This window comes from Acomys minous (genome assembly GCF_964271855.1).
Source record: "Acomys minous genome assembly, chromosome: 14".
Classification (NCBI taxonomy): Eukaryota; Metazoa; Chordata; class Mammalia; order Rodentia; family Muridae; genus Acomys; species Acomys minous.
The window spans coordinates 106,402,003-106,428,884 of record NC_140496.1 but is presented as its reverse complement, the minus strand read 5'-3'; the positions used below and the strand labels follow the sequence as shown (position 1 = coordinate 106,428,884).

Below are 26,882 nucleotides of genomic sequence, written 5' to 3'. Positions count from 1 at the left end.
CATTGTGAGTGTCTTGAAGTAAGATTTTTGGCACAGTAATTTTTATTACATACTGGTTACAAGCAATATGCACAGTGGTGCATGAATTGTCAAGAAATTTTTAATAAAAACCGATCTCACTATATTTATAATGGGCATTGTAAATATGGCACTCACTGAGTTGGGAACGAGCTGAGGAGCAGAAATGAAGGACAGAAAGGGAACCACGTTGCTACCTTTGCTGTTCCTAATGGGCCATCTAATTCTCTGAGCTTTCTGCAAAGCTCTGGAGGCCAACAATGGGAGGTTCTGCCTATCCCTGGCCAGAACCCTGCTCAGGAGCACAGCCATAGAAATAAGACGATCACTTTATTGAAATATGATAAGCACCTCTGTTTCCACTTCACTATATAAGAACTCAGACAAATTCTCAGAAGGCCTTTCTGTTGGAAAAAGCAAACAAAAATATTACCTGTACATAACTCTGGGTCGATGGTTCCAAAACTCCAAGGGACTCAACAAAGTCATGAGCCATGAAGCTACAGTGCGCACATCAAAGAAAAGATAACATCTTCCCATGTCCCAGAGCCCAGCACCTTGCTGCATCTCCATCGCACAGGCCACAGAAGCTGCCCCGGCACACTTGACACTCCGAGGCAGCAGCTAGCCTGGGGACGTAAGTTCACCAGGAGAGGAGCGGTCATTATCTCCTCTACCTCACCCCGCCCCCCTCCACCCAAGGGAAGTTTATCAGTTTCAGTGTATTGAAGTGTATGCTATTTTATTCTGCTTCTTAATTTTTCTACTTTTATTATTAGGGGCTATTTTTATTTGGGACAGACCTGTATGTTGGTTATTAAATATACTATTATTGGGACTGTTGGCTTGAGTAGGAACTCTAAGGCATCCTTTTACTTTCCTTTTCAGATGCTTAAGTTAGACTTCAGTAACCCAATGCCATTGGAAGCCTTCTACAACCTTCAGAAACCCATGAGAACGTTACCAAATGCTCTAGCTTCAGGGCTCATCTGGTGTGAGCTTGTTCTGACTCCATCCCTTTGTGGCCACTCATGTTCTTCCCTTTGAGCTCAGAGTTCAAGCCTACCATAGTTTCTGTGAAAATAAAGCAAAGCGGACAAGCACTAAATTTACTGATTCTTTAGACAGATCTCAGGGGAGCAATCTTGAAACACACAGTGCAATCCAGTGTCAGCGGCTGGAGCCAGCCAGGGGCCAGAAGCTAAAACAGGGCAGCAAGGGCAGGCAGGGAGGTAAGGGAGACAGAGGAGGCAGGGGAGACAGAGGAGGCAGGGGAGGCAAGGGAGGCAGGGGAGGCAGGGGAGGCAGGGGAGGCAGGGGAGGCAGGGGAGGCAGGGGAGGCAAGGGAGGCAGGGGAGGCAGGGGAGGCAGGGGAGGCAGGGGAGGCAGGGGAGGCAGGAGAGGGAGGGGAGGCAGGGGAGGCAGGGGAGGCAAGGGAGGCAGGGGAGGCAGGGGAGGCAAGGGAGGCAGGGGAGGCAAGGGAGGCAGGGGAGGCAGGGGAGGCAGGAGAGGGAGGGGAGGCAGAAGAGGCAGGGGAGGCAGGGGAGGCAGGGGAGGCAGGGGAGGCAGGGGAGGCAGGGAGGCAGGGGAGGCAGGAGAGGGAGGGGAGGCAGGGGAGGCAGGGGAGGCAGGGGAGGCATGAGAAGAAGGGTGAGAAAATGAGAAGCTGACATTAGAAATTCTTGGTCTTTTTCCAAATGTGACATAAAAATATCCTCACTGAATAACAAGCATGATATATAGAGATAAGACTTCAATTGGCTCAAAAGCTATTTTTTTTGTTTTGTTTTGTTTGGGGCCAGAAAAACTAAAAAGCATTCCCGAAATGACACAGACTATGACCTCATCAGTAACTCTGACAACTTTGAGTTAGCAGCAAGCTGTGAAGAAATAGCATTTATTGTTCTAGATGACTGTGTGTTTTCTAATGAGAGAGAGAAAAACCAAAGGTGTGAATCTGGGTGGGTGGGGACATGAGGATCTGAGAGGGCTAGGGAGGAGAATGTGTAATTAGAATATAGCGTATGAAAAAGATCAATTTTCAACTCAAAAATGTATCTTAAGGAAATTCCTAAACTCAACTACAAATACCTTGGCAGACAGCATTTCAGAAAACAAACTACTGAGAGGCTGGTGAGACGGCTCAGAAGCTAAGAACCCTTGCTGCTTTTGCAGAGGGCAGGAGCTCAGTTCTGGCTGTTCATGAAGGGCACCTCACAACCGGCTGTCTGTAACTTGTGCTTCAAGGGATCTCACGTCCCCTTCTGCTCTCTGCAGGCACCCCAATAAACATGACACACACTCATACATACACACAACTAAAAATAAAATCTTTAAAAACAATCTTTCGGTTTTGTATGCCAAGCAAATCCAACCAAGTTTTGTAACTGATTATCTTGCCAATTGTCTTAGTCAAGACTTTGAATATTTTCCAGGAATTAAGTCCTATCAAATTAAGCACTTATTGTTTTTCCTTGGGATGATAAATTACCTTTCAAAAATATCTTTCCAGCAAAGTAGATTAGAACTGCTAATCCTTTATATTTAATATTAATAATCGCAGACGTGAAATAAATATTAGAAGAAGCAAACTCCTCTGTGGCAGAGGGTTTGACCTGGACTTTCTGTACAACTCTGTTTCATTTCAACTTGTCATATGGATTGTACAATGACAATATTCTTTTGGCAAGATCGGGGAGCCATTTCTTGCTGGTAGAGCCTCAGGGTCATACAAGAGGTCACACACCAAAAGACAGTGATGAACTGGATGAGAAAGAAATTAGGGAAACAACACCCTTCATAATAGCCACAAATAATATAATATGTCTTGGTGTAACTCTAACCACGTAAGTGAAATCCTGTACAACAAGAACTTCAAGTCACTGAAGAAAGAAGTTGGAGAAGATGTCAGAAGATGGAACGATCTCCCATGCTCATGGATTAAGTGGCCATCTTACCAAAAAGCAATCTACAGATTTAATGCAACCCCCATCAAAATACCTACACAATTCTTTATAGACCTTAAAAGATCAATTATCACCTTCATATAGAAAAATAAAAAACCCAGAATACCCAAAACAACCCTGTATAATAAAAGATCTTCTGGGGGGTATCACCATCCCTGGTCTCAAGCTGTACTACAGAGCAATAATAATGAAAACCTCATGGTACTGGCATAAAAACAGACATGTTGATCAATGGAACCAAATCAAAGATCCCAAAATAAACCCCCAAGCCAAGAAACCAAAACCATACAATGGGAAAAAGCATCTTCAACAAAGGGTGCAGGTCCAGCTGGATGTGTCTACATGTAGAAGAAGGCAAATAGATCCTCATTTATTGTCGGGAGCCGCTCCGCCATTACAAGATGGCGCTGGTTTCCTGTTTCCTGGTTCTTCACGGAAGCCCTTGCGGCCAGTGCGCATGCGCAATTACGTCATCTGCTTACGCAGACGATATGCTAATTGGGTATTCTCTAGAGCGCCAATGATAAGAGGACACGTCCCTATACGCCCCTGAATTCCCTATATAAGCCTCAGGTTTTTTGGGGAAGAGGTCCTTCGCATCTGCCATCAAAAAGAGCTGTACAATAAAATCGCTGTCGGAAGAATCCTGAGTTGCCGCGTCTCCTTTATCGGCGAAGGCTGCGCGCGACAATTTATCACCCCAAACAATACCAAGTCCAAAGGGACCGAAGACCTTAATATAAAACATGATACACTAAATTTAACAGAAAAGACAGTGGAGAACAACCTTGAATGCATTGGTTCAGGAGACAACTTCCTGACCAGGACACCAATGACTCAGGCACTGAGATAAAAAATTAATAAACAGGACCTCATAAAACTGAAAAGCTTCTAAAAGGCAAAAGGCACCATCATATAACAAAATGGTAGCCTACATAATGGGAAAAGATCTTCACCAATCCTACATCCAACCAAGGGCTGATAACCAAAATATATAAAGCACCTAAGAAGGTAAACACCAAAAAACTCAAATAACCCAATTAAAAATGGAGTACAGAGATAAACAAAGAATTCTCAACAGGGGAATCTCTAGTGGCCAGAAGCACTTAAAGAAATGTTCAATGTCCTTTGTCACCAGCGAAATGCAAATCAAAACGAGACTGAAATTCCATCTTACACCCATCAGAATGGCCAAGATCAAAAACTCAAGTGACAGCAAATGCTGGCGAGAATGTGGAGCAAGGGGAACACTCCTCCTTTGCTGGTAGGAGTGCAAACCTGTACAACCACTCTGGAAATCAACCTGGTGCTTTCGTAGACAATTGGGAATAGCTCTTCCTCAAGACCCAGCCACACCACTTCTGGGTATACACCCCAAAAGATGCTCCACCATACAACAAGGACACTTGCTCCAACTACATACATATCAACTTTAATCATAATAGCCATAAACTGGAACCCTCCCCTGCATGTTCCTCAACTGAAGAATGGATAAAGAAAATGTGGTTCATTTGTACAGTGGAATACTACTCAGCTATTAAAAACAAAGACATCACCCAATTTGCAGACAAATGGATGGAACTAGTTGTTACCATCCTGAGTGGGGTAACCCAGACCCAGAAAGACACACACGGTATGTACTCACTTGTAAGTGGGTATCAGCCATAAAGTACAGGATAAACAAAATATAATCCACAGACCCAAAGAAGCTAAGTAACAAGGAGGGTCCAATGGAGGATGCTTGAATTTCACTCAAAGGGGAAATAGAATAGTCATAGGAAGTGGGTGAAAGAGGGAACTGGGGGGAAGGGAAATGAGGGTGGGTTTTAGGTATGAGGAGAGTGGGGAGTGGGAGGTGAGAGGGCCGGGAGTCGAGGGAAGTGGATGGGGGTGGTATACCTGAGACAAGCTGGACACCTGTGGAAGAGCAGGCTCCTGGGAGGCCATGGGGACGGCTCCAGCTGAGACTCAGCAGTGGGCGACAGGGAGACTGAAGAGGGCACTGCCTAGCCAGGCAGGACTTCCAGTGGAGAGAGGGCAACACCAACCTACCCATAAAACCTTCAACCCAAAATTTACCCTGCCTACAGGATGTAGAGGGATAAAGAGGGAGCAGAGATTGAGGGAATGGCCAACCAATAACTGGCCCAACTTCAGACCCATCCCATGGGAAAGAGCCAACCCCTGACACTGTTAATGATACTCTGCTATGCTTGCAGAGAGGAACCCACCCAGCAGTGGATTGAAACAGATGCTGAGACCCACAGACAAACATTAGGCAGAGCTTGGGGAGTCTTGTGGATAGAGGGACGCAGAGGGGACAAGACCTCCATAAGAAGACCAACAGAGTCAACTAACTGAAGACGATGGGGTCTTACAGAGAGCGAAGCACCAACCAAGGAGCATGCATGGACTGGACCTAGGTCCCTACTGTTGTAGAAAATATTAATGCTATTAAATTAATTAATTATAAGGCTATTAATATTAATAGCCTACAATTTTGTGATAGTTATTATTAATCTGCTACTATATCAATAAAAGACACAGACACATGAAAGATTTTTAATGTCTTATTTCACCTGGGTCTGGGCAGATATTAACCCCTAAAATACCTTGTTATCTCCCAGCCCCTCATCCTACGCCATGTGGGTTAACCATTCCTATCTGGGCTACTTCCCATGCAAAATAATATAAACCCTTGCACTTGCTTTCCATCTGGGCTGCTTCTCTCCAGCCACGCCTATCCTCAGAGTAAATCCCTCCCAGGCATGTGGTTCTTCTTTACAATAACTCATGGAGGTTTCCTCCTCCTGTTTCCTGCTCTCTCCCCTTCCCATGATCCTTCATCCTCCAAGTCTTTGAACCTTGCCCCACTCTCTACCCTCCAACACCCGCCAACCTCACTTCTGCCCTGCCCAGGTGTAGACATTTTAGTAGTCAAACGGATAGTTTGGCAACAAAGTTACACTGCAACATTTGGGTATGTTATAGTCTACTCATAAAACAGTAAGAGTCTGGGGGAGTAGGCAAGCAATTAACATCGGAACACAGGGCACCCTACGCATATGTACCACATGGGCAGCTTAGTCTTCATACGAGTCCCCTAATAAGTGGAGGTGAGCTGTCTCTGACATGGACTCTGTTGGTTGCCTGTTTTTCAATCACTTTTCCCTAGCTGGGTTGCCTTATCTGGACTGGAATAGGATGTGTTTAGTCCTGGTGTGACTTGATGTGCAGGGGCTTGTATGACTTGCATGGGGGGGGGGGTCCCTTTTCCTGAGGAAAAGGAAAGGCAGGAGGGGAAAGAGGGTGATAGTGTGGGGCCAGGAAGGGGGAAGGAGGGGCCTGCAATTGGGATGTAAAGAGAATAAATAAATAAATAAATAAATAAATAATAAATAAAAATTTTTAATTAAAAAAGACCACGTTCTGCAAACAAAGTACAATTGGTAGCATTGGAAAAATTTAAAACTAGAAATAGCTGTCCACTGCTTTCGTCTCTGCACCTTCTAGGTAGGCCCTGCCTGTTGCTGACCATGGATGTGAAGACGGTAAGAGGTCAGCACCCAGTCAAACCTAACACTCAGAGAATGTGGACATTTTCAGAGGTCAGAAAACCACTGAATTTGTACAAACACAAACATGGAGCCATATTGTTTGGTAATGAATAATTTAATTCCTTGTGCATTCTCAGACTCCTCAGAAGCAAACCTTACAATGGGACCAAATTGTTGTCTCAGAACGTATTCCTTGTTTATGAATATTTAACATTTCCATTGCTTGAGTGGTCTAATGGCATATGAAGCAAACGACATTGCCAGGGAAACCCATTCTTTCTTCAATAATTAAAACATTTCGAAGCCCTGAAGATACACTTCTTTTCTGGTGCTCAGTTCTTTTGAGAGATGGTTTAAAGACAAAGCATCAAGCAAAGCCGTGCCTACCAAGAGCAGGGATGACAAGTGCAGATCAAAAATGGCCACCTTCAAATTATTCATGAGATCTCAAGGCATGAAGTTTTCGTGACTAGTAAATTGTTAATGTTTCTAATTGGCTTTAAAAACACACTCAGCTTCCTGAGTGAGAAGAGAGTAAGTGCAAGGACTAGAACACCTACTGTGTGCAGCTTCCTGAGTGAGAAGAGAGTAAGTGCAAGGACTAGAACACCTACTGTATGCAGCTTCCCGAGTGAGAAGAGAGTAAGTGCAAGGACTAGAACACCTACTGTATGCAGCTTCCCGAGTGAGAAGAGAGTAAGTGCAAGGACTAGAACACCTACTGTATGCAGCTTCCTGAGTGAGAAGAGAGTAAGTGCAAGGACTAGAACACCTACTGTGTGCAGCTTCCTGAGTGAGAAGAGAGTAAGTGCAAGGACTAGAACACCTACTGTGTGCAGCTTCCTGAGTGAGAAGAGAGTAAGTGCAAGGACTAGAACACCTACTGTGTGCCTTGGGGCGATGCCGTATCCTGGCCACTCCAGCTTCCCCTCTCTGTGCTTTCCAACTGTCAGGGAGCAGACAGCCTCTTCCACAGGCTGGCATGGTGTCTCCCTAACACACAGGGCCAGACAGCCCTCTCAAACTGTGACACACATTGACTCTTTTCTTCATGAAGTTGTTCCTTTTGGGCCTTTTGTCACAGTGACATGAAAGCTGACTAAGACAGCCAACCATCTCGTCTTCATACTCCATGAGTTTCCTTTCGTTTCGGTGTTAAAATTATGCCACCATGGTTTCCCCAAGTTCAAAATGCAAACTGTTGCCACAGTTCAAGTTCTCCATGCACGGATTTTTAATTACTCTGATTCTAGAACCCAATGCATCATGTCTTATAAAAAGCAATATTTTTACGACTTGGAATGAAATGCTGGGGGCTTTGTGGAAGACAGTTATTTCACGCTGAAGGGAACATTAGGGGGAAGGATGTGCTTATCAAGGCTGTCGATGCAGGAAGAATATAGCTGTGTGTGGTGGAGAATGTGATACAGGCAGGAAAGATCGCCTCAGCAGAGACAAGGAGGCATCAGGTCCCTGTGTCCATGGTAACGGATTACCTAATTTGAGTTTATTATGTGGGGGAAGGAGGAGGGGATGTTAGAATCAGGATCTTATCAATGTTAAGGATTAGGAATTCACCCAGGCGCCGTGATGCACACCTGTACTCGGGGAGACAGAGTCAGGCGGATCTCTTTGAGTTCCAGCCAGCCAAGGCTACACAGAGAAATCCTGTCTTAAAAAACAAAAACAATACCAAAAACAAACCAAAGAATTGGGAATTCAGGAAGCAATGAACTATAATTTGGAGGTGAGGAATTGTATTAAATTTCAACTCTGCAGCCAGGTGTGGTGGTGCACGCCTCTGATCCCAGCACTGGAGAGATAGAGACAGGTGATCTGTGTGAGTCTGAGGCCAGCCTGGTCTACATACTGAATTCCAGGATAGCCAGAACTACTGTCTTGGTAAATCCAAGAAATTAAAACAAAAACAGAAATAAGAAAATCCCAGCTCTGCACGTATCAGCTCACTCCCTCACAGGAGCTCAGTGGGACAGGGGTCACCATGAACTGTTGTCTTATATTTTGTGGGTTTGAGTTTTTAAGGCAGGGTCTCATGTACCCAAACTCACTAAGTAATCAAAGGTGAGTGTGAACTTTTACTCCGCATCCCTGTACTGCTCAGGTCCTGTAGCTGCAGGAGAAATTCGTGGTTTAGTTAATAACTGTGGACACAAATAGCTGAGTAAGGAAGAGGCAGGCAAGGCAGCTCCATAGTTCGGCTCCTTTTATTCTACTACATTGCCCTGTGGTGTATGGATGTCTTGGCCAAGGACTCTTTTCTACTGTGGAGATGGCGGGCATTTTACCACATGAGTGTGACTTTACTTCCTCAAAGCATATCACATGCTTGGCATACAGCCGGTGGTCAATAATGCGAGGTAAATGCGAGAAAGGACTAGCCAGTCCATTGTCCCAGGGGACAGGAACACGAGACAGGGCAGATGAAGGTATTCAGTCAAGCCATAAGCAGAAGTGTCAGTGGTGCGGTCACCAGACAGATGGGTGGCAAGGTATTCGGAATAAGTTTAAAGAGGATTTACTGAATACTTGGCGTCTAGTATGAGCACTGGGTGATGTCGTTGCCCACTCTCATTGAGTGACAGTGATCAAGATGTAGGTGATTGTCAAGAAGCCACCAGGGCCACATTAGGGAACGTTCTCTCTTGAAAGGGTTTCTTCAGGGTAGCAGAGATATAGAAACACTTCATCCCCCTGGTGGTAATTCCATCACTAGGACATTCAACATTTGCCAGTATGAAGTTATTTTCACAAATAATCATGCCAATTTCCAAAAGGTGTAGAAGTTGTAGAAGAGCAATACTATTCAAAATATCCTTAAAAGCGGCACACTTCAGCCTGTGCTGAGTCTCCCAGGCTCAGACTACAGGGGATCTCTGTTTGTCTATTTGAAACTTACATTTGAAAACAGATTAGTTGATATCAGACTTTCTTTGGTTCTAAATGGTGGAAGTGTAGTGATGGGTAAGTGTCTTAGGAGAGCAAACACACAGTTTCAAACCATCCTTTTCTGCCTTGTGGATTATAGTCTGTAAAACCATTGACCAGAGACAGCTGGAAGGGAAGACTGTCAAACACCTAGCACCTAGCACCTAGAACCAGTTATCAGGGATTATAAACACATTTCATGTGCTTGAATGATTTAAATTGCATCTCATTTGCTACCTGCTGGCAGGAGAGAGCATGGCAAAGGTAACTCAAACACTCCAGCCTCAACTCCAGTCTGCAAAAGAGAAACTTTTATTGTGACATGATGTAATTAGTTGGCCTAACTGCCCTAATGCTGATGATATTTGACAATTATAACCCTGGAAGTATGACATTGTGTTACTTAATCCCAGTACTCAGAAGAAAGAGGCAGGGTGATCTCTGTGGCTTAAAGGCTAGCTGGGTCTACATAGCAAGTGTCACAATATCCAGGGCTACATAGTGAGACTCTGTTTCAAAATAACAATGACAAAAATAATCATAAAATAATGGATCAAGTAAATTTTAATATTCAGTGCACATTAAGCAATGGGTCTATAGACACACATAAGATAGAGCTAACATTTGAAATGCCTGAAGTTGCTTTGCAGTGTGCATTATATATAAGCACAGTGACAAGCTGCATAGGGGCACAGCCATGGGGACACGTGATGATCAAAAAGGTTCGTAGATAAGGTTCAAGGCAAGAAGAGAGAGGGCTGAAAACTAAGCCCATTAGGTGTCATTGGCTTTTATGGACACTTTCTTTAAATGGGCTTCAATGGTTCATGAATATTTCACTGAGTATAAAAAAAAAAGAATTGAATTATAGCTGAGAGAATCAACTTGAGGCTCAGAAACACACAAAGAAATTCAGGGCACACAGCTGGTGTGTGACCAGTATAGTGGAAGATATAGCTAAAGAGTAAGCTAGAACGCAACTGTGGGGTGCCTAGAGCTCTATGCTACGAATTCGGCAATTTGTTCTCTATACAGACCCAGTGGGTAGGTCTTGGTACAGCAATGGAATGTTCTACACCTTTGCAGTGTGGTAGCCACTAGGCATCTGTGGCTATTGAGCACTTGCAATGTGGCTCATTCAATAAAGAAATTAAAATTCCTATTGGATTTAAATTTAACATCTAATTAAATTGACCCTGTTAAGTTTTAAAACAGGAAGAGGATGTCCATGTTCAACATGCATACATTTTTACACAGGGGCTGAAGAGATGACTTGGTAGTTAAGAGCCCTTGCTGTTCTTCTAGAGGACCAGACTTCAGTTCCCAGGATCCACACAAGTCAGAGCCAGCTCCACCTCCAGGGGACCTGACACCATTTTCCGGCCTCTTTGGGTACCTACACTCACATACACACACACACACACACACACACACACACACACACACACACACACAGTAGCAGAGCAGCCTTACCTGGCAAGAGTTCTCTTTAAATTGATCACTGATTTGCAGAGCTCTCCTCCATCTTTAGTTTTGTAGTTTCATCCATCTTAAGCGGCATGGAAATTAATTAATTATATGGTAGGACAACAGTTAACAGAAGAAATGTGGCTGAACAGATCAGATAAAAACAGCAGCAGATGGTAGATTCTGGTAATTAAAAAAAAAATTCTAGCACACCAACGTGACTGACTGGTGACTGCTGAGAAACATCACATTTTATTCCTTAGATGAAAGGTTGTGTATTGCTCATCCTAGGTGATTAACATATGCGTTACTAATGCATTGTTCATAAGCCACAAGGTAAAGACATAAAAATAAGACAATATCGACACTCAGAAGAGTGTGATGTTTCTGACACAGATGTGCGGTATAGCACTTCCGGCCTGCAGGCTTATAGAAACGCCATTTATCAATAATGATATAAAAAAAAGAACGGAAATGTAATGTGTCATTTGCATTCTGTAAAAACAAACTTATTTAGCCCCTAGGTCAGGGTTTCATTCAGCTCATTTACGGCTGAGCCACCGAGCTGGTCCAGATGTGCATCCTACTCAGCTTGGCTCCTGCCGTTGGTGCCTGGTTTACATCAGGTCCTCAAGAAACATCTGCTGACTGAAGGAATCATCCTGTATTACTTTCTGTGGTTTGTGTGGCTCAATTGTGTACTTATAAAGTATTGCATTTCTAGATATTGTAAAGACACTGTTAGAGCTAAATTTTCTTAGCACCTAAAGATATTCCTGTAAGGTAAAATTGGAAATCCGTATAAGGGGTTAACTCAAGCCAGCATGCTGAAATTTAAAAGGCTTCAATGTGTTTGCTTTTAAATGTATTAAAATGCTTAATTTTTCCCTTATAAACTATTTTGGCTGACTCTTTTTTTTGTTTGTTTCTTTTTTGTTTGTTTGTTTTTTTGTTTTTTTTCCTTTATTAATTTATTCTTGTTACATCTCAATGGTTATCCCATCCCTTGTATCCTCCCATTCTTCCCTCCCTCCTCTTTTCCCCTTATTCCCCTCCCCTATGACTGTTCCTGAGGGGGATTACCTCCCCCTGTATATGCTCATAGAGTATCAAGTCTCTTCTTGGTAACCTGCTGTCCTTCCTCTGAGTGCCACCAGGTCTCCCCTTCCAGGGGACATGGTCAAAGGTGAGGTACCAGAGTATGTGTGAAAGTCATATCCCACTCTCCACTCTACTGTGGAGAGTGTTCTGTCCATTGGCTAGATCTGGGTAGGGGTTTAAGGTTTACCGTCTGTATTGTCCTTGGTTGGTTTGGCTGACTCTTAAGCATTTATTATGGCTCATTCTTCTACCCATGTGTGCCTATTTTGGCATAGGCATTGTCTAAAACACAGAAAGGCAAAGAATTATAGGACATGGTCCCTCCCTTCGAGGAGTCCAGAACTAGTGAGGAAATAAACCGGAAACAGATTATGGCCTACAATGTAAAACATAGTGTTGACTCTAAATGCACTACTGAAGGCCAGAGCAAATGGCTGTGGATTGCAGATTTCTCTTGAGGTTCAATCACTCAATGACAAAACTGCATGGAGTAGTTTTGAAGCCAGGGATTTAAGAATGATCTTGGGTTTTCACGGTCTGTCACCTTTTACTTTTACTAAGTCTCTGTAGAAGTGTGATACATGCAGGAAAATCCTTGTCCCCTTTTGCAGCTGAATGGGCATCCACATAGTGAACACAGCCGAGCAAACCTGCTCCCAAATCTAGGAACAGAATGTAAGCAGCCGTCCCCCCAGGACCGCCCAGCCGTCCCCCCAGGACCGCCCAGCCGTCCCCCCAGGACCGCCCAGCCGTCCCCCCCAGGACCGCCCAGCCGTCCCCCGAGGACCGCCCAGCCGTCCCCCCAGGACCGCCCAGCCGTCCCCCCAGGACCGCCCAAGCTCCCGGCCACTCCGTCTCCTGTGGGCAAACACCTCAGCGGGTTCTAAGGTGACTAGTTTACGTGTGACTATTTTGTACTTCATATAAATAGAATTACAGAGTGAATACTTCTTATCTGACACGCACTCAAAGTATTTGTGAGCTTATCCATTTCAACAAGTATGTGGAGACCAGCAACATGTGCTGCTGGGGACGGCTGCTGTGGCTTCCAGCTTGGGGCTGTTTCAGACAGTGAAGAACACACTATATAAAGAGTGGCCGACAAGTTTACACTTCCCCCAAAGCACCGCAGGCTCTCACAGCTCCACAGGCTCACGAGCTGATAATTGCCATCTTTTATTTTATTTCAATTTAAGCGCTCCAGTGGGTATATAGTGGTATCGTCTTGTGATATTAGTTTGCATTTTGTCCCAGTTTCATTTCAGTTCCTGCGATAAAAAAACACCCTGACCAAAAAACGACTTAGGGAAGAAAGTTACTTATCTCACAGTTCCTGGTTCCCGCCCATCATCCTGGGGAAGTCAAGGCAGGAACGTCAAGCAGCTGTCACATCACAGCTGTAATTAAGAGCAGAAAAAAATGAATGGTCACATACTTCCTGCTTGTGCATATCTCAGTTTCTCACTGTTAAACGGTCATGGGCCTCCTTACATAGGTAATGGCACCACCTACAATGAACGGGATCTCCCCACATTGATGGCCTTAATTAAGACATTCCTTCTTCCCACAGACATGGTCATGGGCCAGCCAATGATACAATCCTTCACTGAGACTCTTCCAAGGTGATTCTAGGCTTTATCGATTTAACAGCTAAAGCTAGCCATCATATTTTCTCCATCACGAGAAAAGCTATGGACAATGACAGTGTCTTTGGTGAAGTCTCTGCTTAACTCCTTTGACCAGTTTTACATTGGATTGCCTTTTTCTTATTGATTTGTAGAAGTTATTTATGTATTTGAGTCACTAATTGATATATACATTTAAAAAATATACCTCCTGCTTGATCGGGTGCATTTTCACTCTCTTAATTTTATCTTTTGATGACCGATGTTCTTACTCTTGTTACTGGCATTTTTTTTTCTTCATTTCACTCCAACAACTTCACCAGCCTGTTCAGAACTTTATCAGTCTACATCTCAGTAACACACCTTTCTCCTCCATGTCCTGCTAGAAGCCATGTGGTTTTAACATTTGGATCTGAAGCACGTATGGAACTGATTTTCGTTGCACTGTTTAATCTCTCTCTACTCGTGAGATCTGAGAGTCAGCTTCATTTTCTTCTTGGCCAAGAAGGGGAACTAGTGCCTCCGTGAAGTTATGTGCCAATAAAGGAGACAACGTGCTCAGTGTTTCGCTCATTGGCCTCATGATGTGTAAGATGCTGCACTGTGTTGTGCCAATACAAAGCTAACTTCCTTCCAAAGGGTGCTGATGGCCAATTAAAAACACAATTTGGGGATTAATTGGACTATAATGCGGAATACCATAATAAATATTTAATCAAGTCATAAATAAAGGTATCATCATGAGAAAGCAGTGAAAAGGTAAACAATGAAAGAAAGGATGAAAATGGTCAAACATCAGAAGACAGGAACCAGCAAAAGTTCTGATGGAATTGTCTCAATTTTCAACTTTTATCCATTTTGATTAAAATGAGTGATGAATACAGAATTCCTTATTATGGAAAGTGCAACAAAACTAGATCTTTTATCTGCTCAAAACATGACTTATGGCACTACAAATAGATCAGTTCTTTCTGGAAACTTAAGTAAGAACCACAAAATGATTTTTCCATTTCATCTAGCAATCTCACTTTGGGAAGTTTATACTCAGGGATAATTTAAAATGTGAAAAAAATATGCATGGAGTTTGTACCAGAATTGCTTAGAGTAGCATAATAGTAGAAGTAAACCAAAATGTGCATCTTTGGGAGAAGACGGGGGCATTGTTTTTTGGGGGAGGGGCTTTCGAGACAGGGTTTCTCTGTGTGGCCTTGGCTGTCCTGGACTTGCTTTGCAGACCAGGCTGGCCTCAAACTCAGTGATCCGCCTGCCTCTGCCTCCCGAGTGCTGGGATTAAAGGTGTGGCCACCACGCCTGGCCCTGTTCAGTGTTTTTATTATGTATGTTTATGTGGTGCCTACTCTGGCCCTGTTCAGTGTTTTTATTATATATGTTTATGTGGTGCCTACTCGTTTTGTCCCTACTGTGAATCTGTTCTGCGTATCCACACAATCGCTGAAATACAGCATTTATCTAAACCTCGTTGGTACACATTTCTCTCTTTCTACTAGACACTGAACTCCTTCTGTCTTGTGCTTTGTGGTTCTAGCTCCAGGAATGGGTTGGAAACATAGACGGTTTTCATAAACATTGAATCATGGGATGCACTTTGCTTTAACAATCAATTAATAAAATAAAAATGTAAGGTTCTCCCAAACCACAGTCCTTTTTTGGTGTCAAATTGAAACTATTCAACTTGGAATTTTCCTTAATTCTTTCAGACACTGTGAAACCTTTCAGTCTTTTAAATCCTAACCAAGAATTGCTGGTGATCTAGGACTGTAAGTGCCCAGGCTGCGTGTGGTGGAAAGAGAACATGGCGGAATTTCTCTTTGGTGGAAGATTTGTGTCACGCACTGTTATGTTGTCCTGTGTTTGTCCCAGATTTAAGAAACTAATACATATATCTTAAGTACCACAAAACTCAAAGCTTCAGGAAGACTTCCTAAAAATGACTGCTTGTAAACCAGAGGCACAGTTATCAAAACACTGTATTCAAATACGTGGAAGCAGGTCTTACATGTTTAGTACTTTTTCTAAGCCAAAACAAAAAACCAAAAACCAAAAACCAAAAAAAACTTTCCAAATTTCTTATAGATGTACATGGTCCAACAGATTATAAATTAGTGAAGAAGATAGAATAATTAAAAAACAGATATTTTCTGTGTTAGACATCAGAAATCCAACACTCAAAAGTGTAATGATTTGAAGTGATGTACATCCTACACAACCTCTGGAAGCACAGGTCTTTCAAGCAGGAAAGAACATTCAACATTTGGAAAATCCACAGTGTAAGTTTGTTACTATATTGCTGCTGACTTAAATGATGCATTAACCCCAAAGCAAATTAATATCAGCTGAAAAACAGAAGGGAACGATGGAAGGCCCCCCAAAAAAACAGTAATAGTGTGGCTGAGGAGAGAGCTTAGGGGTGAAATACTTGCCATGTAGGCATGAGGCTCTGAATTCAATTCAATTCCCAGTGCCTATGGAGAGTGGGGGAAAGCTGCCGTGACTGTGGCCTAAGCCTGCCATACCAGGGTTGGACAGGCACAGCCAGGAGCATCCTGGGTGTGTCAGGCCTACCTCTCTAAGCCGATGATGGGCTCCAGGTACGGTGGGTGATGCTGCCTCAGTAAAGAGGGTACATAGTGAGTAAGAAAGACACCTGAAGTCAGTTTCTATCCTCCACACAAATGTGCATGAGCACCCAAGTACACACACACACACACACACACACACACACACACACACACACACACACACGGGGGCATTATGCTGCTGGTGTGCTAAGAGAAGGCTTGTGTGGCACTGGGCTCTAATCAAACTGGTGCTGCTGTTCCATAACCTCGGAATTAGGCTCTGATTTTTTATATACCTTACGTGTTGTTTTAACTTTTAAGATGACATGTGCACAAATATGTAGCATTGTATACTTTGTAAAGTTCTTAGCACAATGCAGACACATAACAAATAATAAATTGTTACACTTTCTGGCCAAAGTTGTCATAATACAGGTATGGTAAACCAGCCTGGTCCCTGCCGTTGACTCCATGAGGGAGAAGGGCAATTTCAGCATGAGAAATGTTTCCTTTTTATTCATTTAAATGTTACCAATAAAGATTTTCTATTCTTTTACAAATGCTTTTCAAAATTTCATACCTAGTGTATTTTGATCATACCCTCATTGCCTTTTCTTACCACGCCCCCCCTCCTGCACCCCGCCGCTCCCCGTTTGCAAAGCCTTTTATTCTGTAAGAAATGAGAGACTTGCTTGCCGGCCTCACTGAGGGACTGAGGCTCCTGCTAGCTGTCTGGGCCGGTGACTCTCAACCTATGGGTCACGGCCCTCTTTGGAATAAAGACTCTTTGGCGGGGTTTGCCCAAAATCATTGGAAAACACAGAGATTTACATTATAATCCACAACAGTAGGAAAATTACAGTTGTGAAGCAGCAACAAAACTAATGTTATGGTTGGGGGAGGGTCACATGAGGAACTGGATTAAAGGGTCGAAGCATCAGGAAGGCTGAGAACCACTAGTCTAGAGTCTAGTGGGGTACCAGAGAGCCCTCATGCCTTCCTTGTGTGGGTGGGCATGTGGCCCTCCGCCTCAGCCCAGAGGGTCTGGCCCTTTGCTGAGACACTGTGTGTCATCTGGTTCCTTATGGATGACTCAGGGGACACTCCATCCCAAGGCTCCTTCCTCTTCCAACACCTCTGTCATCATCCTGTGATTATCTGCACTTCCATTTCCTCTGCCCCTTCCACGGGGCAGGTCAGACCCAGGCGCCACATTTCCAATCAATGGAGTCAGCTTTGATTTTCCCATCGCACTTGCCATGGGCAGATGGGTTCCTGCCTTTGTGCCTGTGTTTCTTCTATCCCTGTGGTTTATCTGTGTTTTGCTCATCACATCTGATGTTGTTTGTCCATTTTATTTGCTTTTTTTCTCACTGTATTAAACTATTTATTACATTGTAGTTGTGTGTGTGTGTGTGTGTGTGTGTGTGAGAGAGAGAGAGAGAGAGAGAGAGAGAGACAGAGAGAGAGAGAGAGAGAGAACTGACACACCTGGACCACAACACCACAGCATGTGTACGGAGGCCAGAGAGTGTGTCTTGGGAGTTGAGTCTCTCCTTCCAAGCATGTGTGCACTGGGGAACAAACTCAGGTCATCAGGCTGGTCAGCACCGAGCCCCCATCGCACTTATTACACACACTCGCCGATGGAAACTAGGCTCCTTGCCAGCAAGGAGTGGCATATGTCTTAGTTACTGCCATAGCTCAGAAACTGGCAAAATCTCCCAGAATGTGACCACAGAAAAGACAAATTTAATTAATTTTCCTCCAACGTCCAAACTCCTTAATCTTCAAAACATTAACCATTCTCAGAAACTGTACTACAAAAAGAGCTATGCCAAAAGGTTTTGAAGAGGATTGGGGCAATTTGTATTAAATGTAGAGGGGAGAAAAGCCCTCCCCAAAATCTTTGTCTTTTTAAACTTATTTGGTCATGACCTGCTTGTATTTTTATCTGAATATAATGTGGGGGAAACGTCATGATGTGTTAGTTGTTAAGAAACAAGCAGACTTGGGAGTAAAGCACAGTTTGTTGGAGCTCTTAAGAGTGTGTCTCCACGTTGCAAAGGGCTTCAAGTTCTTTCTACGTCCAGCCTTAGAATCACATTAACCAGCTGGTAAGACGGCTGAGATTCGGCAAGGATGGACTCGTGTTCTGGTGCCTGCCCTACCCGGCATCTTCCAAACCATCAGGCCAGCCTTTAAGCACTGTGCTTTCTGCATGAGGCCCCTGTAAGTGTTGCAGTCTGCTCCGAAAGGTATCCTGGCAACTGGGAGCCCAGGAGTACCACAGAGTCACGATGTACAACAAACCTCACACAAGACATCTATCGGAAGGGGAAAAGCCAGGAGGATGGCTGCCTGGGCTAGTGTGAGAAGCTGCAGGCAATGGAGCAGAAGGCAGGCCTTAGATAGGATGTCTTAGGGGGTGGAGCCAGCCAGGGTGTAGATTTTTTAGGGCGAGGATTAGCGTGATTTCAAGTCCTGAGCTTGGGTGAGCTCAGGGATTGGTGGGATTTTTTTTTCTTGTAAGGCAGGGCTTGGCTACTCTCCCACCTCAGGGCTGGAAATGACTATTAGAGGCCATTAGAAACCCTTAGGGCCTTCTGGGAAGGCTGTGGGTGGGGCCTGGCCTCTTCCTTGCCTTGACGGTTTACCAAGTATACCGAGGTATGACAGCCCTTCCCTGTGAGGCCACAGCCTGCAGTAATGATGGTGAGTGTCTTGCTCTTGATTCAACTCTCTCTCTCTCTCTCTCTCTCTCTCTCTCTCTCTCTCTCTCTCTCTCTCACACACACACACACACACACACACACACACACACACACCAGAGAGCAGCACTATCACTCTCTGAGGCTGGTGAAAACGTGCTTCTTTCCTCAAGCTAGCTAGTGTTTCTTTTTACCTGACCTCCTTTTCCAGGGGCCTTGCTGGTCGCTTGCTGGCTTTACCAAAGACACTGAGAACCACACATCACTTCAAAACAAAACAAACCAGAACAAGGGCGACAGGACCAAGGAAACGCCGACGTGGATGGAGAAGACCTACAGGAACTGACCCCTTCAGTCCTTTGTGCTTCAAGGTCCACTAAGTCCCCAAGCCCTGGGGTTTTCCAAGGGTGGTGGCGAAGCTTGCGTAGGGCAGAGATGGCTTTGGCTCCTTTCCAAAGAAGGCTGTCAAACAAGCTAAAGAAACGTAAGCAGAGACGTGCTCTGCCAGAGGACCCCAATGTCCTCAGAGCTTACTCAGCTCTGCTTCCATCAAGACTGCCACATGACGCACTGGTATGGCACGTGGCTCCACAAGTGTTCACCGATTTAATTTAATTCACAAATTGGACTAATTAAATTTTGAACTCCCTCGCTCTGGTCAAGTAAAGCTGCTGCCATCCCCACGCTCCAGCAGCAGTGGCTCGTGTGGTAAGAAACAGGACTAGAAAAGATCTTTCAAGATAAACTTGAAACAGGCATTCAAACAGTGAGCTTTTGAATTTGAAGTATTTACGGCAGTGTTGCTTTCCATCAGGCCCCAGAGGCCAGTCCTCCGCACCCTTTGCTTTCTTGCTTTCTTTCCGCCACATACCCGCCCGCAGAGTGGGCCCTTAAAGATCATATTCGCAGGAGACCTGGAGCATCTCTCAGAGAGGCAGTAAAAAGACATCTTATGTGGGAAATGAGTCATCTTGGTAGCTGTGGGGAGGATGGGCACACCTTGGTGGTGATCTGCGACCGGAGGACTACTTACCACCCTTGGGTAGGCACCAGCAGGACTTATTAGCCTTAGGCTAATAGAGGGTTCTGATGGCCACATGATGCTCTAATCTAACTGGCCACCTCTCCAGCCCTTTCTATTTTAAAGCGACTCCAGCTCCTCAGGACTCACACTCCTTTCTTCCTCCTTCAGCTTTTCCTGGTTAAAAGGATTCTTTGACTACTCACTAATTCTTCCGCTAACCATTTCAGGCCTTCTACTCAAGTGTTTAAGGAAATGAGAAACCAGCTAGCCAAACTTTGCTTAAAGGACTGGTACTCAAACGTAAAAAAACGACGCCAAATACAGAAACCCTTCCTCCTCCTTCCCTAACTCCCAACTCCCATAACTTGACAAATATATGAATTCTCTGACTTGGGTTTTTCCCCCTGGGAAGAGCTCCTGGGGGACTCAGGGTAGTGTGTGTGTGTGTGTGTGTGTGTGTGTGTGTGTGTGTGTGTGTGTGTGTGTGTGTGTGTGTGTATGTGTGTGTAAAGGAGTCCCGTGCCAATTGCTGGGTCCTTGGCTCCCAGGTGCCCTGGCCGTGTTGCGGACTGGGGAGTGACTGCAGCCAGCGCGTCCCCACCCCCGCGCCCCGCGCCTGCCCGCACAGCGTGACTGGCGGCCGCTGCAGCGGGCTCCTGAGGCGCGGGCCGAGCGCGCAGAGCCGGGAGGCGTCGGCTGGTGGCGTCGGCCGCGTGGTCCTCCTCCGCGCCCCTCCCCTGGCGTTCCCCTGCGCCCGGGAAGCCGAGGCTGCTCGCTGCAGGCGGGGGAACCAGCGCGGGCGCGGGGGCGACGGGAGAGCGAACCGCACAGCTGCCCGGGAGTCGCCGAGGGGACCCTGGCCTGCGCTCATCCAAGTGAGGGCTGTGCCCTGTCAGCCCCAGCCTCGGGAGCTTCCCTGCCTGCGCCCCACGGCACGCGCGGTACAGCCATGAACACCAACGACGCCAAGGAGTACCTGGCCCGCAGGGACATCCCTCAGCTTTTCGAGGTAAGAGGCAGGGGTGGCCGAAGGGTCCCCAGTGGTCATCCCCGGTGCTCAGAGGGCCAGCTCCTGGCCGCACCTTCCGGTGCGGGGTACCTAATGAAGACGCTTGCAGAAGCTCTCTGTTCCCTCTCCCTAGACAAGTCGCCTTTCCCGCGGGTTGCTAGGGTCCCTTCCAAATGCGGGCATCGAAACCCATATCTTAGGATCAAGTTTCCCTCCTCAGGCCGGGTTCCGGATGCAGGTTGCCCCCAGCGTATCCCTCAGACATGGGCACCCGGAGTGGCCTGGCAGCACTCTCTGGGGCTGAGGGTCAAGCCAGGTGAGAGCACTGTCGCCCACACTGAACCAGGACAGGAAACTGTAGGTTCCAGAGCAGCAGGCACTCCAGGTGCCAAGCTTTGGGTCTCTTGCAGGGAAGAGAAAGCATGGACTAAGGAATTCTTGGGGCGGGTGGGCGGGGGGGGGGGGACAATGGCTTGAGAGGGATTAAGATGGAGAGGGAGAAAACACACACACACACACACACACACACACACACACACACACACACACACACACACCACAACCGATCAAGTGCAGCTACCTCCGGGGTCGGTGAAGCTTTGAGCGGCCAGTCAATGAACTCCTGAGCGCCTTTGCTGGTCCCTTGGAAGGTTCTCCAGGCTCTCCTCCCAGCTGCAGCCTTCAGCCCCAGCCTCCCGCCCACCTACACAGGCTGGGTACGGACTGGGAGCGGCCAGACAGGCGTGACTCCTGTTGCTGGTCTCTGCTAGCATGTAGCAGCAGCTTCCGCAGCAGCGACCTAGGGATGCGGTAACATTCAAAAAATGTGAGAAAGGAGGCTCCAGATATGAGCTAAAGGTACCTGGCGCAAACCGCAGCCGCCCTCCCAGAGAGAAGTCCTGATTCTCAGTCTTGTCTCACATTGAGTTTAAAATACCCCTAAGTTTGAAGCGCTTTTGCTTAGGTCATAAAGAAAAATGAAAACTTAAAAAGAATGACACCAACCCAAGCTTCATAGGATGAGCTCTGGGAAGCCTGCCCTCCCATTTAAAAGGAAATGATAGACTAATAAAATAAACTAAAGGCCACGCGTTGTTCTTTTTTCCTATTTAGGGGATTTGTTCTGCTCAAAGCGAAGCGTGTCTCTTAAGAAAATAATTTTTACAATAATCTCTCCCAATAAAACTACGTTTAACACGGGGTGCCATAATTACAGCTTGAGAGTTTTTTTGGTGTTTGTTTTCTGTCTTGTAAACATGGAAATGAAGAGCTTTAAAAAAATATCATAAATGTTAAGACTGAAATCAACTTTGTTTTACGCTTCTAAAAGGATAGGAGAACAACCTTGCAAACCATGGGGATTGTTTCTCCTCTTTGGTGCCAGGTAACTTACAGAGACCCTGGGTGGCCTGTTCGCAAAATTCTATACTGTGTATGCAAATAAGCCACGGCAGGTAGTTGTTAGGGCTTAGAGCTTTTCATTGGCGCCTTTTCTGCATATGAATGGGATGTCTCAAAATAGCATCCACACTCAAAAGGCCGCTCGCTCACCTGAGAGGCACTAATGCCATATACTGAGATTGAGTTCTGGACAGCAAAGAGAAGACCCCAAGGTTCCATGCCAACAGGAGTCTGTAGTGCACAGCCCAGAGGGAAGCAGGGCCTGCCGGTCCATGTGATGAGTATAGACCACAACAATCAAACACCTCAGGTTTCTAAAGTACAGTTTCTGTGCCTAATCCACGCTGATCTAAGTAGATAAAGTTTAACCAGGTGCCTGCCAAAACCCCAGACAGACAGACAGACAGACCAAAATCAACCAACCAACCAAACAAACAAAAACCTACATATTTTTTGGGTGGTACAGGATATCTGCTAGGTTCGTAGTTGACAAGTACTTCCACTTTAAAATTAAACTTAAAAACAAAACAAAACACTTTCGTGTGGTTCTGTTGCATTCCTACAGCGTTGTAACATGAGTATTGATCTTGGACCTTAGAGCGAAGACTTGGCAATTCATTTGAGCACTATCAAAAGTCCGACCAGATTATTCACATTTTCAGAGAAGTAATATCAAAACTAAAACATATCATCTACTGCTTATCTTCAGTCCTGGGGTACTGGCTACTAAGAAAAGGCTTAAGTTACTAATGAAAGAGTGGAGCTGCTCACTGTCCCCTTTAAAAATCAATGCCCTTCAAGGAATCAGTTTTATTAGGGAGACTTGAAATGTTGGTCTCCCAGGCAACTCCCATTGCAAACAGCCACCCAACTTACGCTTTAGAAAAAGACACAATTAAGAGACCTGGATTTTAAGTATTAATATTGTGGCTGGAATATATATGGGGTACAGAGAATGGGCTTTTTTAACCCCATTACATGTTTTTATAAGACGTATGAGGATGATTATATGAGTTTACTATGAGAAACTAGCTTAGAGTCCTAAACCTAAGACCATATTGGTAAATAAGCTTGAGAAAGCCACTAATATCTCTGAAACATGATTTCCTAGTCCCCAAAATAAGAAGTAGTGATGCCCACAGGGCTGAGTGCACACCTTAGTGAGCACACCTAAGTGAGCACACCTAAGTGAGCACACACACAGAGTTCATGTGAGACACCAAGAACCTCGTGAGTGGCTGCGGTTGGTCCTGGCCCAGAGAATAATAGGTCGTGGGAAGCTAACCTGCTTCTCAGAAATTGCATGACACTTCCTCTGCCCCTCAGCAGCTGACCTCGTCTGAGGAGCTGCACACCCAAACCCACACCTATTGGAATTTCCTGCCATTTGGGGAAAATGGAACAATACTAATTTAAAAATTAAAAGCTATGTTCATTTTTGTCAACTTTCCCAAGGATGTGTACGTTATACGTTAGTAATGTATAGGTGAGAATAATTTATGCTTCTTTCCATGAAACTTCCTAAGAAAAGTATTTTGCACTTCAGACCAATTCCCAGGAGTCACCATTTTTGAAGATGTAGAAATTTTGGGAACTAGTGTGTACTGGTCTCCACTAGTTACCACCACCAGGCTCTGTGACTGGCAAGGACACAACTGAGTGAGACATTCGGCATAAAGTAGCCAGTGCTGGCTCGAACTGCACAAGTCTGATGAAAAGTGGTTTATTTATTTTACATATTTAAATACAATAAAACCTTGAGGAAACTTTTCCTCATGACAATTGTCACAACAAAGCTTTAGGCGTGGTGGCGTGGTTCCATCCAGACGCTTCATTAAGTCTCTTTTGCAAAGCATTTGTGACTTTTCCCACAGGAGTGAGTTCTGGGGACTGTGCTCAGGGCAGGGGCCTAGGGAGAGGGAGGCCTTGTGAGAAGCAGAGGAATGGGTTCTGTTGACTGAGAAGCAAAGCTTAGGAATCTGGGGGGGGATGGGGGATGGGGGGGTTGGGGGGCTCAGGGGTGGTGATTCTGGGGAAGGCTGGCTCCAAAGACTAGCAGAAGATCACCACATTATCAACTTCTTCCACTGAGGAAGGCTGTGTGTTTAAGAGCTCCGGCTTCTCTAGGGCTTATCCGTGAGCTCAATAGACCTCCTGCCCATGGTGCTACAAGGCACCATGAATTAAAAACAAACAACAGCACACGTCTGTAATCATAATAGATGCTGTAGAGCTGTGTTGCATAAAAATTAGCATTTAAAAAATCTCTGACATCAAAATTTTTAATGTTTTTATTATTTTAAAGTGTGTGTATGTGTGAGGGTGTGTGTCTCTCTGTGTGTTTATGTGTGTGTTTCTGTTTATGCACATGAGTGTAGAGGCCAAAGGTGTCAGATGCCCTGGAGCTGGAATAAACAGTTGTAAACTGCTTGATATAGGTGCTGGAAACCAAACTTTGGTCTCCTACAAAGGCAATGGAGACATCCTAGCCACTGAGCCATCTTTTCAGCAACATTTAATTTTAAGTCTCACTTAAATGTGAGTTTGGAATTATCCTTTAGTCCTTGTCATAAAACTCCAACATGTATATATTTTTATACACTAGGGAAGAAAGTATCAGATGCTTGAGACTAAAAAGCAAATGGGGCCTACGCTGTTTTGATGAAATCTTATAGTTTAGGAGGCAGGATCATAAATCAGTGTTTCAGCATAAGTGACAAGTGTGGTGTTTCATCCCGACTCTGAAAGGAACGGAAAGGAAAGGGTCCACAGGCCAGCCTAGGCACGCAGAGAAGGCTTTGTGATAATTACCATGGTGGTGAGAACTAAAGCCAATATTTGTTCAGCATATGTTACATGTGAAACACTTAATAGGCAACTTATAAATAAAAATTTTTAAATCTTTAAAATAAAGCCCACTCTGAGCTCAGGTTTAGAGACTTAAAAAGACAAAATAAAACTTTAAAGATGTAAATAAATGACAACAAAAACATTTCTCATGATGCACTTCATCTTGCTTTGATGGGACTCTTCTGTATTAAAGTGCACAGTGGCCTTGCTATTTGAAAGGCAGAGAACGCCGAGCTGAAAATTCACTGGTACTGGGCATGTTGCTTTGAACCTTTAATCTCAGCACTCAGGAGGCAGAAGCAGGCGGAACTCTATGAGTTCAAGAACAGCCTGGACTACATAGTGAGTTCAAGGTTAGCCAAAGCTGCATAGAGAGGCCCTGTCTCAAAAAACTAAAACCAACAAAACGCAAGTGATTGGTCAAGAAGTTAAGGGATTATTTTAAATCCTCAATAAAATCTTAGTTGTAGAGGGATTTTAATCCAGCGATGTGGCTACTCTGGCTGGAATACAGATACGCCCTTAGCACACACCTTTAATCTCAAACAATGAAGGTAAAGTTAGTTTGTAGAAGAAAGCACCAAGGTTTGCAAGTGATGTCTAATTGAATGACAGATAAGACGTCGAATCAGACAAATATTTGACAGAATAGGATATGTCCAACTCTCACAAGAACAGGGAGGAAAGAGAAGCTATTTGAGGGAACAAGAGAGAGAGAGAGAGAGAGGAGGCAGCTTTATCAGGACAGTTTAACAGAGATGGGTTTCAGAGAATGAACTAGCCAGATACATAGGTGACGTCAGAGTGAGTCAGAGAATGAGGAGGAGCCAGAAGATTGGAACAGATGGCTAGAGTTAGTTAGAGTTAGAGTTTGAGGCCAAGCAGAGCAATTCAGTCAGAGGCTGAGGGAGAAGCCAGATTGAACCAATCAGCTAGGAGAGGAGATTGAGCCAGAACAGCTGAGTTGAACCAGCCAACAAGAGTTCAGAAAGAACAGGAAAGCGTGAGCTGTGAGCTGTCTCAGAGTCTGAAAACATTCTAGGTCTAGATTAGATTGTACCGAGGCTAGGAGCTTCCAAGATTAGGCCTAGGTTAGCAGAGGGAGGCAGTAAGCTTTGTAAACAACAATTGACACAGGCGAATAAAAGTTACTTTCACACACACAGTTTCAATTCAAATTGTTCACTAGAGGAAGTGCAAGAACAGAAGGATCGATGCCGGGGTACCACTCACGATGCCGGGGTACTACTCAGAACAGAAGGATCGATGCCGGGGTACCACTCACGATGCCGGGGTACCACTCAGAACAGAAGGATCGATGCCGGGGTACCACTCACACCTGGTTGTTTAAAACTATACTATACAGCCATAGCAACAAACAGCAGCATGGCAAAGGCATAGAAACAGACATGTAGACCAAGGTAACACTATGCATGGCAAAAGAAAGTAAAGGAAATGTGGTCAATGCCCTTAGTCATTAGGGAAATGCAAATAAATCCTGATCACTTAGCTTCCACTTCCCCTGATCAGAAGGGCTGTTGTGAAGAAATCGATCAAGTGCTGGACAAGACGCAGGGAGACGCGGCCAGATCGCCTGACGCGCTGATCAGGGGGTGTAGCCACTGTGG

General features: G+C 45.0%; 1 protein-coding gene across 1 annotated transcript in view; it reads left to right on the top strand.

Moving 5' to 3' along the window:
- Positions 1-20,683: 20,683 nt before the first annotated feature.
- AK5 (adenylate kinase 5) overlaps positions 20,684-26,882 on the top strand; it is a 200,115-nt gene continuing 193,916 nt past the window's right edge. The window contains exon 1 of the mRNA XM_084757305.1: positions 20,684-21,003. Coding sequence (XP_084613431.1) covers positions 20,944-21,003 — 60 coding nt within the window. The 5' untranslated portion in view covers positions 20,684-20,943. The remainder of the gene's footprint in view (positions 21,004-26,882) is intronic.